The following is a 12,569-nucleotide window of genomic DNA, read 5'->3' as shown; positions in this document are numbered from 1 at the left end:
GTTCCAGAAGAAATGTTTAATTAATTTTTATTAGCTTTAGTCCATGAAACAATTTCATTCATGCATTGGTTCATTTTGGCTTTTTTTTTTCCTTTTTTTTTTTTTTTTTTCCTAATCTTAATGACATCTGTGAAAATTAAATTTTCAAACTGAAGTTTTTTGTCCGCTTATTTGTGTATAAAATAATTGTAAACCTACATTTAAATTACCAAAATAAAAAGTCAGTAATTGGGGGAAAAATAGAGCTTTTCAAGTGATACTTTTACCCATTGTTCTATTCCCAATGTGTTGTGTAATCAAAACTATTGCATTTTTTTTTTGTTGTTGTAAACCATACGCTAATTGTTAAACATGCAGATTTGTGTAAAGAAACTTTTCATTTTAATATGCTTTTTCCAAGTTTCTTTTACTTTAGGTAAGTTTTTTTTCTCATTATCTAATTCAAATCAAGATAATTAATTAACCGCCAATTGCAGTTTTGGTAAGTTTAATCGTTTTTACGCATCTGTTTAAAACTACAATATTGGCAAAATTATTATAGTAATAATCTTTTTTTCCAACAAACGTTATAAGGCAAAAACAAGAATTCATTTTTTAACCATATTTTATTAATATTTGGTCGTAATCTGAATTTAAACTTAGTTTCAAAGTGCCATGATTTCAATAGATATTTTTTTTTATTCGCTCCTTATTTTGTATTTTAACAAAAAAAATTTCGCAGGAAAGCACTTTCTTATGATTGCTTATTTTAATTTTCCAAAACAGGACAATGTTCAATAAACAATATTCAGTGCACAGCTGGAAATTTTAACTTAATCTAATTTCACTAACACTGTTATAAAATTCTGATACCAACCTTCTCGTTCTCTTAAAATTATGGACATTCTCTAAAATTGTACAATGCACAAACAATAAACAACCTCAAAAACTTTTATTACATTAAAATTTCGGTTTTTAGTACCAGAATTATGTTTAGTTTCCTTTTACCAGAAATATCATTGCTATACAGAACGGTAATTTAACTAGAAATTTTTTCTCCGTATGGCTATTTTAAAAGGTTTACCTAAAATATGTGTGTTTTTGAAAGATTGCAACAAAAGAAATAAATAAATTTAAGATAAATTTAAGATAAAATCAAAATTAACGTAATTCATTCTTTTAAAAATGCGAGATAATGCAAATAATACATTTATGGTATTTAAATATCATTCTACTTAGCAAATAGAGTAATTACATAAAACAAAAAATAACTACTGATTAAATATCACGCATTGTTTTTAATATATAGTATGTTTAGGAATCTTATAATAAAAAGGAACATTTTGTTGTTTTAATGAAATCTTTTTTCTTTCTCAATAGATGGGCGAGTAACTAGAATGATTAACGGAATAGTAGCAAAACCCAAGCAATTTCCTTTTGTGGTAACTTTGTTTATATTGTTTGCTTGTATAATGCAATGTTATGAGCCGTGATGATTCATGGGATAGAGCTTTCGCCTTCCATTGAGGTTAATCGGGTTCGAATCCCTGCGATGACTGGTCGTTTGTGGCCTTTTTGCGAATTAAGTCAAGACGTTTGTCAAAGGAGCACCGCAAAGGTGAAAGTATGTCTTATCTTAGCACCCCACGGATTAATGGCAGCACCACTCATTCATGCGAGGCCACTTCCTCAATTTAGACATAGAGTATAAAGCTACTTGCTCAATTTAGACATAGAGGAAGGAAATTTTCTCCAGGTCCCCATGTTACTGCTCAGCAACCGACCACAATACTTTCGATTCACAGATTTTTGCGAGAACGTATATCTCATATATTTGACAGGCCCGATTCTCTACCACAGGGCTACCACTGTCCAACGTAAAATATTTATTAATGCTTTGATCATCTGATCAGATCTTGGGCTTCACATTCTTGAAGGAAAATAGCTTATTACCTTCCAGAAATATGATACATGACCTTTCAAAAATCAACTTTTTTTTCTATCAGGAAGTTATGAATAAATAAAATATACCTTCAAATATATACTTTTTTTCTTTTAAAAAAGTACATATATGTGCCAAATATAACACTTAAGTTTCCATTGTATTCATAAACGTACTTTTTCTTTTAAATAATTATTTACACTCGAAACATAAAATTTAAATATGACCTACATTTAACGTACTGAACAAAGAGACGTATACCTTTACAAAGTTACGGATATAAAAATTATTTCTTTAACATTCTAATAAAAAAGAATCTTTGCACTATGCTATTAAAATAATAGTAAAGATTGTTTGTAAGTTATTTATTAACACAGATTATTGAAAAATTTTCAACAAAAAAAAATTTGCATCTTTCAATAAAAATTATTTTCACCCACCATTAAGCAAAACACTTATCGAGGACCATTGAGTGTTGCCGACAGGATAATTTACCATAACTGTTGTAAAAAATTCTCCATCAAATGACTGTAAAAAATATCGATATGGAGGGTACGGAGATTCCATAATATCCATTTTTACCGGAGCATGCTACAGAACAAAAAATCTGATATGCCGTAATTTTTACAGTAATAATAACCGTAAAATCACAGAATCTCTCTAATTAAATAAATATTACTGTAGAAATTACGGTATAATATTATATGGTAAAAAATGAATTTCACGAAAAATGGATTTTACGGATGATGCACCCAAAGTGCCGGAACCTTATACGATAATTTTTTACAGTGCCGATTTTTTTAACTATGCCATTGTATAAAATTATTACATATTTTCTTACATATATTTTATAGGTAGATCTGCACATAGGAACCAATTCTTGCAGTGGATTATTGATTACTCCTAAAACTGTCATTACCGCAGGTCACTGTTTACGAATGTAAGACACATTACTAGTCAGCATTTGTAATGGCTGTAAACTGTATGTTGCGTTACTAAGCAATATTCAGAATTTCATTATTGCTATCCTTACATATATTTCCTCATAAATTCTTGGCAAAGACTATTAGAGACCACTTTAAGGATCGCAAACATATTTTCAAGCGGAAAAAATTAATGAAAACTTGATCAAAAATTGATGAGTTTCTATCAATTTTGATCAAAGTAAAAATAGTGAAATGGGAATTAAATTTATTCAAACCAGTTTGTTTGTCAAATGAATATTTAAGACAGGACTATACGTAAGATAAAGTTATTAAGAGAGTCTAAAATGCATACCGAAGGCCCACTAAAGTCCATATCCACTCATAAGTCCATTTAAAAAATAACAATTTAATTTCTTGTTAATGAAAAAGAAAATAGGGAAGTTAAATTTTAAAATTCTTCAAAAAAATGTAGATACTAATATCAAAAACTGTTGTAGACAAATTTAACTGCGGATACTTTTATTCAAAATATATCAAAAACTTTAAAACTGAAGCAACATCAATTATATCAACTGCAAGAAACATTTAAGTTTAAAAAAATTTTGCAAAAACAACTCATTGGTGATTTGTGTCCATTTTTTACATGTATTTTGTATGGTACAATACTATAAAAAGAATCAAAACACTGCAGTTTAGAAAAGTTTTTCAAAGCTGTGCTCTGGACTCCTTTAAACTATAAAAATCGTCTGAATTTTTAGTTTAACAATAATCTGGTGTTAATCTTATGAAAAAAATTTTAAAATGAAAAAGAACTTTAAATTATTTTAATCAAAAATTCGAAAATCGAGCTTCGAGGTGAACAAATATGTGTTCTTAATATGTGTCTTTACTACAACTTTCGTTGCTTTAAGTGCTTCCGTTTGCGATAAATCGAGAAACAGACACCCATAAATCCTTTACATTTTTTATTATGAATATGTAAAGCGCACCATAAGTTTATAAGTTTCTGAATAATTTGATTCCATACGTCATAGAAGAACTTGTATGTAGTAGAGAAGCATCATAGATTCAAACAATAACGTAAAGATTCATGATTATAAAGTATATAGACAAGAAAAGGATCAACTGACAATGATACTTTTTAAAAATTTTATTGTTAAAAATTACAATAAATAAATAGCTGCTCCAGGTAAATTTTCACATCATTGTGTAGAATAATACTTTAGATGATAAATCTACTAGTTACGATAACTTGTAACTATAAGAGTATGAATCAACTACTTTAAAGTTGTAATAAATTTGTACTCGTACAGCACCTATTTATTTCTAAAAGTTTAAAAAATAACTGATATTTGCTGCATGTTGTTGTTGCATCTGACATATGTCAGATAAGCTCCAAGATGCTGTTGACCGCAAGAAAATGAGCAACAGAAAGAGGATATGATGCAAAATCTACCTTACGAAATCTGGCAAAACATACTATGTTCCGGCGTAGCTGGTTGAACACACCTTTTTTTGCAAGTGGGTATGTACAGAGCGCAAAAAAACAATTAAACAAATTTAATTTATCTAACTTTATTGAAATTCAATTTCTCAGGAACTATTCGACCGATTTTGCTCAAATTTTGTATTCTGACAAGTAAAATTACATTCTTTAAAAAAGATGTAAAAAATTTTATACCTTACAATTCAAAATTTTTTCGACCATGATTGAATAAAATAATAAAACGTAATAAATGTTTACCAAAATTATTTTTTTCGTGGAATTATTTTTGTATAAACGAATTTTATAATTTGCATGCGAAATTTTTCAATTTACTTAAGAAGTTTCCGGGATATAGCAAAAAAAAACAAAAAAAAAAAAAGAATAAGCATTACATGTTTCAAACTTTAGAACCGTATCCTGATCAAACTATTTGAATCATATTTCCCAGACTGCGGCTACCCCCTACATTTTGAGGATCAGAAATCCGAATCCGTTGAAAAAATGACTTGTTTATTCAGAGAAAGTACGTTTTTGTATCTGATTTCGTAACTTAAAATATCGTCTGCACTCATTAATTAGCATATTTGAAGTCACCCTCTTGAGTCATTAAGATTGAGTCCTAAAATGTGAAAATCCGATCATTAAAATCAACAGTTATTCAAAAAGTCCTTTTTTGCTCACTGTACTATGGAATAATATTCTTGTTAAGAATGTCTATAACGATACAAAGTCAATCGTCCTCTAAGAAGTCTCAGTGGTTGAAACACTGAATTATCATTTTGAGGTATTGGGACTCATCCCCAGTGAAAGCGTAATCTGAACAGACGTATTTTAGTACCTTACTGTTGCTGTCAAAATTCTGGTAAAGAATATTTTGTATTTAATTAAAATATATTCATATATTCTAAATATGAATAATATAGATGTATAGTATAAATATTTTCATATATATTCATATATTCGGTATGGATAAGATATATAATAAGACTTACCTATGAATTTATTTATTAATTCTGCAACAATTTCTAAACTTTATATTGAATTAATATGCATCTTTTTCCCTTTACAGCAATGATACAGTAATGTACAAAGTTTATATGGGGAATATAAAAAAGCAAATAAAGAATAAACTTATGGAAAAAACAGTTCAACTTCAAAATGTTTCAAAAATTATTCTGCACCCTAAGTTTGAAAATCTGGAAGTAATATCTGATGGCATAAACAGCTATGATATCGGTATCATTATCTTGAAAAATCCTTTTAAGATGACGCCATCTGTAAAGACAATATGCTTGAAGAATAAAAAACGTCCATATCCGAAGAAAGCCATCTCTATTGGATTTGGACAGACTGAGCACTGTAAGAAATATTCTTCAGCATGATCATATTTATACAATGGCGATGTCCAAACGGACGTCACTTGAATGTACCTAATCTTGATTTTCTTATAATCTTGCAACAATTTATCTGTGAACAACTCGTGGTATTTTCATTTTGTGACGTGGCAAGGTTAACAGTTAACCTATCTAACAGCAAAAGTGTAAATATTGGCCTCAATCTTGTAACAAAACTGATTTTCAAATCTGAATAGGGACTGAAATGTCTTTCTCACTCATCAACAACTAGAGATCGTTACGTTATAGAGCTGGCTGAACCTTTTTCCTGCCTATCCAGCTTATACTCCCGCAGTGGAGACACGGTTCCTTGTTGAACTCCTAAGTCAAGCATCACAGGCTGCGGTCAGTAATCGGGTGGGTGATCACTTTGATCAGTCTGCGTAGGGACCGATGGTGCGCGGTATCGGTCTTCGTTAAATTGTTCTACCGCAAAATGCTCGACTTCACATTCCAGTCTTCAGGCTACCAAAGAGGAGGAGCCATTCCTTCGCAAAGGATCAAAATTGTAATGGCATGTCTTCGGATCATCCTCGGGGATGTTTCCCAGACCTTCGCCAATAGCCCATTGTGCAGCTCTAACAAATAAAATTCCTATCTATTTACCTTTTCTGCCTATAAAGATTAATGCAAATATTTACGTGGAAAATCGAACAGTTAACAGCCTCTAACCATCAATCGTCTATTGGTAGCCGATAACAATAAGAATGAATATGATAAAGACCATTATCAATCAGGAAATGTAAACAATAAACAATGCGTGATGGATGGAACTTATTAAACGTTTTTCACTGTCTATCGAGCGCTGTTTAATGGTTGACGATAGTAGCGAAAAGGTATTTGGCAGGGCTCGAAAAAACTCAGAAATTTTACCCGTCCCCGAGGATGGCTTGGCCAACAATGTACCCGTCCTCCTTTGAAACTAACTCGTAGCATCTAAATAAATAAAAATAAAATTTTCTCTTATTTATTACTAACATTTACATAAATTGCACAATGTATTAGTAGTTACTAGGGTTACATTATACGGTAATAAAAGAAATACTAGGTTACAAATAGCAAAACCTAGTATTTCTTTTATGAAATAATTTAAATGACGAAGGTCAAGTTATCTGGAATGTCAATTTACTCGAGGCTACTGCGTTTTTTAATTGAATCAAACATGACGTTTGCCAGTTCCACAATCAAGCCAATGATTTACAGAGGCTTCTGCACAGAAATCTGAAAGGGGTTTTCCATTTAGGTAGATGTTCACAATTGCGTTTAACTCTTCTTGTTTAAGACCAGTACGTAATGTGTTTTTTTGTAAGTTCATTGCTGAAAAGCCTCTTTCAACCGCTGCAGTGCTCCCAGACAGAGAAAACATTAATTCCACCATGCACAGTATGTTGCTGTATTTCTAGATTAGAGGGTCATTTTAGAAGTGAGGCGCTAGTTTCTTGTGAGATAACAAAAATTGAAAGTGTACAGTAACGGAAAAATGGTCGTCCGCGCGGACGTTGGATTCGAGAAATTTGCTGTCCGCGAGGAATTTTTGATCGCCGAGGACGAGCGGACGGGCGGTTTTTCGAGCCCTGGTATTTGGAGAAGACATTGTTTACATTAGCAACCAGGACACGCCAAGAATAATCAGAACATGTTGGCGGATTTTCTTAATTGCTTCGTTTCCGCCTAAATCTTTCTAGCCAGAAAAAGGGTTCGACCGTAAAGAGTTCTAGCAGTTGTTGTGTGAGGGGAAAAAAACATCTTTGTTTCAATACAAAAGTTGAAAGCAGCTACAAATTGAAAAAATGACCCATTCTCTATAGATGATTAACCGTATACATCTAAACTAGGATGGCGTTAGTGGCGATAAAAATAAGAAGGCTTTCGGATTACTATTTTCAATTATTTCTTATGTGATGGTTATATGCGAGCCTCATTTTTTTTTTCATTTCTTCTACTAGATAGGGAAAGAACTCATAGAATTAAAACAACAATTTATTCACACACAGCTACAATAATAAGTTTAAACGGGTGTACGGATGTACCTGAATAGGCTAAATTTTAAAAAAAATAATTAGACTTTATAAGATAGTTCTATGTGTAATACACATATATTTTCATTTCTTTTCCTAGACGAAAAAAAAAACTCATAGATTCAAAAGAACAATTACGTTGAATGTAATTACAAAGAAATTACTTTCTTTTCTACATATGTATCAATGAATAAAAGTCGGTTTTATAAGGTTGTTTATACATGTCAAACATTTTTCAATTCTTTTATTAGATAACTCATAGAAAAAAACTCACTTATAAAAAAAAAACTCATAGAATTAAAATATCAATGACGTTAGGCGCAGTTGCAATAAAAAAGAAAGTGAACAGGTATATATATTTGCCGAGAATCGGCCAATTATTAATAACCAATTTTACAGATTTTACAGAACTCATAAAATTATAACAGCAATTTTGCATATTTTCTGAATGAAATTAAAATATTTGAACGGATACAATCTATTAGTCTAAACAAGCTCAATGATCAAAAAATGATTTTAGGATGATTCTACGCCTGTTACATATGCTTTCATTTCTTTTATTAGATAATAAAACTCTTGATAGTGGATACCTACGATATTTCGAAGTGGATATACTAAATCCAATTGTCTGTGCAGTGATCTTTCGAGCAATTGGACTTGCAATCACCAGGAAAGAGATTTGTGCTTCCTTCACCAGAGCTGGGGCAATGTGTTCCGTAAGTGATGAAAACATCAGTGAACAAATTTTTTTTGTTGCGTTTATGCAAACACTTGATCTTGTCTAATTCGGGTGTGGGGATTTAAAATCAAAAATTAATTTTACTTCTAAGGCTGCAGATTTTTTTAATGGCATTTTCAGTCTATTTTATGTCAAAATGAATAAAAATAAAAACGTTATACAAAACAAGGGGTCGCATAAATGTTGCTACGAACTTCTAAGGCAATTAAGGCACATCATCAGGATTAAAATTGCATAGGAACTCATGCTCAGAAATGTCGTCATGCGCGGCGAGGCACGATTTCTTATTATGAACTGTTCAGAAGCAGAAAGAAATGGTTCATGACAGGAAAGCGCCCATGGCGTATTTTTTTCTATTTTGTTTTATTTCATAACCGTAGTTGAACAGCCGATCCAATTGTTTAGGTTTACGACTACTAATGCTCAACTCCGTAGCCTTGTAATTTAGAACCCTATCCAGAAGACTAGGGAACTCCTTGATCAAGTATTGAGAGAAATTTTGCCTACGTGGAGGACTTTTTTGATAGAACTAACCCGCATTTGCGTTGCATGGAGAGGAAAACCACGAAAACCTCTCACGGTTAGCTTGACGGCAAGGGGACTCTAACCCATGATCCGTCCACCACTGAGGGTATTTTACGTTAGCTCTGTGGTCGGTGCAAACAGGGTGCGGAATTCATTTCGACCAGCCATCGCTGGGATTCGAACCCAGTTCACCTCAATGGATAGCGAATTCTCTATCCCCTGAGCCATCACGGCTCCCTAATATTGCATTCCTATTCCTTCCCTGATATTGCATCCCCTGAGCCACCCTAGTGGCGTATGGTGTTATTCCGAGCCTTGGTTTCTATGCAATGTTTATCCTGATGATATACCCTAACTTCCTTAGAAGTTAGTCGCAATATTTACGCGACCCCCGACTGCACATAACATTTCTAAACTTACACATTTCGATAAAAAAAAGAGACTTAAAATGCCATTTAAAAAAACTATAGTTAGGACAGAGAAAACGATTGAAGATTTGAAATCAATAAAATTATAGACTCTAAGATCTGTCAAAAAATCTCATTCAAAAAAAAAAAATAAATAAATAAATTTTTCCCCTGTGTAATGAATGATACACGACTTTAACGAAGTACTTAATTTTCTAGGCTTAAAAACAGCTGTATGTATAAAATATTAAACTTTTATTATGCTACTTCTATGGTAAAAAAAATATTCCTGATGTTCCTATATAATCTAAATTTGATTTTCACCCATTCATTTTATGTGTTCTTTTATTAAGTGTTTCAATTATTTCATAAATTATAAATCATTAGATGACTTTGTTAAATTGCATGATCTAAGTGGTAAATTTTTGTCTCTAAAATGGAAATTAAAAGATCAAGGAATCGAGAAAAATTGTTCTGTAATAACGGCAACCTAAAAGATGCGTTTTTGTAACCAAATGTGTTGTTGCAAGTACAATTAAAATGTAATTTATGATTAACTATTTTTTACACATTTTATGTTGCAATAAACAGCATGAAAAGTTTTCATATGAATAATGTTTTTATAACATTAAGCTAACTTTATAAAAAGAATATAATTAACATGATAAAAACTTTCTTTTATAATCTTAGAATATTTTTCACTCAATTTTAAGAATTTTCAAAAAATAATACTTTTTAGAAAAATTAATATTTGTGAAAATTTTTATAGCACCTATGTTACTATAGGATTAGAAAAAATGGATTTCAGCAATCATTATTTGATATTTTTTATCATTGATCACTGAGTGATCAGTTTTTATTTAGTTTACCAAATGATATCTCCATAAACAATAATTCTTGATATAACGACATTTAATATTTTAACCCGATGTTTAATATTTAACGAGGGAGTGACTTAATGTTTTCCATTACTATGACTACCGTTTCTTTCTAATTGGTTTACTAAATGGAATCATATAGTGATTCTTGATATGACGAGTAAATAAGTAAATGAATGAGTGAGTGAATATTTAGTTAATGGAGCTAGAAAGAAAACAAATCAGTGTATTAGTTTGTAAATATAAATAAATCAATGAATAGGGTGAAATAATGAATTCTAAATAAATAAAAAAAATTTAATCTTTCATTTATGTTATGCCAATCAACAATAAAAAAAATTATAAAATTTGTACAATTTTTTCAATGTAGAAAGTTACGAACTAGAGTAATCTGATAAAAAAAATGAATTATTCATGTGAATTATTTATTCACAGGGTGATTCTGGTGGTCCATTAGTGAGTGAAATTGGTGGAAAATATGTTGCTTTGGCTATAGTATCACAAGGAACTCTTACTCAGTGTAATCAACCCTTACTTGCACAGGCATACACGAAAATAAATCCCTTTGAAAACTGGATTCAGAAACAGATTGGAAATGAATACAACATTTGTTTTGTTTGAATAAAATTATTGTGCATTGTGTTGGTTGTACAAATCAAAATCAGGATATTACGCATATAAAAATCCCTCTACAAATAGCAATACTAAAATGGAACACCTGAATTTTAAATCAAAATAAACTTATACTATAAATATTGTTTGAATTTTCCATCGAAATATGCAAAGCAACATAGTTTATTTGAATTGAAAAACAAAACAAAATAGCACTCCCTCAAAGTTTTGTTTTAAATTATACTCAAGTTTAAGACGCTAAATTTTTAAATTTTCACACAAAATTTTTTTTAATTTAAACACAAAAGCTTGTAAGCTCTCTCTTTCTTTTTATATCAAAACATCAATTCCACAGCCAGGCTGGAAATTCGAAAAATCGGGACAATATGCTGGTTCTTCTTAGAGTTCGATTTTAAGGAAAATTGTGTGAGAATTGACCGTGCTTGTCGAAGAATAAAGCGATCGTATTAAATTTACCTGGTATTAACTACGAAGAATAAACTGCTGTAAAATGAAAAATAAACAGCTGTATTATACACCGAAGAGCCATTACATTATGACCACCCTGCTAATAACATGTAGGACCACCTTTAGCCCTCAAAACTGCTAGCACCCGCCGTGGCATTGATTCCACAAGGTTATGATAGGTAGTCTGAGGTATCTGGTACCAAGCTCTCACCAACTGGTCCTGCAATTCCCTCACATTGCGAGGAGGTAGCGTGGCAGAACGAATTTGGTTTTCCAAGTAGGACCACAAATGCTCTATTGGATTAAGGTAAGGTGAATTTGGGGGCCAAGACATGACTTGAAAGTCACTGGAATGTTCCTCGAACCAATCCATGACGATTCGACCCTTATGACATAGTGCATTATCCTGTTGATAAACACCATCCCCCGCAGGAAAAACTGTTGCCATGAATGGGTGAACCTGGTCTGCAACTATATTGAAGTAGCTTACAGAAGTCAGGGATTGTTCTATGAGGATTATGGGTCCTAATGTGCCCCATGAAAACATTGTTCCTGGGCGAGAAACCATGAAAACCTGGGCGAGCCCATTGTTATAGATGGAGGGTGGTCATAATGTAATGGCTCTTCGGTGTATTTCCTAATGTTAACGAGGTAGTTGTAAAATATTTTCTGAAAAATCTCATTGCTAAGTAGTATTTGAAAATGAAGGTAATCCAAAATTAAAGAATGTAGCTTTTCTGATTGAAATAATGTTCGACTTCAAGACGAATTGTTTCATCTTCAATTATAACTCGCGTACCTCAACTTTTATTTAATAGTGGACACTAGGTTAAATGTCGAAAAAAATAAATTTCAGCATTTGTTTTAAAAGATGTTCACATTGCTGAAATTTGAATGCATTTGAATCTTTTTGCATGAATTTTTTTAAATATTTAATTGCATTTGAATTCTTACGACTATTTTTCATAAAAACTAAATAATGATTCATTCACCCTTGTGAACGATGTTGTTATGCTTCACCGTGCTTTCCTGAAACATCAAATTAAGATAACTCTCAAAGAAAGTATTGTCTGCTGTCTGTAGAAAGAAATCCCCTCGCCATTCGTCTGGGGCAGTGGCGGTGACTATGGTTACGAGATTTAATTGTTTCAAGTAGGGGTGTTGAGTCAATATTTGACAGGTTAAGGTTCGGATC

General features: G+C 31.5%; 1 protein-coding gene across 1 annotated transcript; it reads left to right on the top strand.

Annotated features, from left to right (window-relative positions):
- The first annotated feature begins 1,345 nt into the window (after window positions 1-1,345).
- On the top strand, window positions 1,346-10,934 carry LOC107453717 (coagulation factor IX). The gene is made up of 5 exons (XM_016070641.4): window positions 1,346-1,421; window positions 2,776-2,861; window positions 5,403-5,692; window positions 8,310-8,461; window positions 10,730-10,934. The coding sequence occupies exons 1-5, from the start codon at window positions 1,377-1,379 to the stop codon at window positions 10,913-10,915; spliced, it is 759 nt and encodes a 252-aa protein (XP_015926127.3). The 5' UTR covers window positions 1,346-1,376; the 3' UTR covers window positions 10,916-10,934.
- Window positions 10,935-12,569: the final 1,635 nt, after the last annotated feature.

The sequence above is a fragment of the Parasteatoda tepidariorum genome, chromosome 4 (genome assembly GCF_982258835.1).
Source record: "Parasteatoda tepidariorum strain Cologne lab strain chromosome 4, Ptep-v5.0, whole genome shotgun sequence".
Classification (NCBI taxonomy): Eukaryota; Metazoa; Arthropoda; class Arachnida; order Araneae; family Theridiidae; genus Parasteatoda; species Parasteatoda tepidariorum.
The sequence above is the reverse complement of the archived record's forward strand: the minus strand, read 5'-3'. Positions and strand labels throughout refer to the sequence as shown.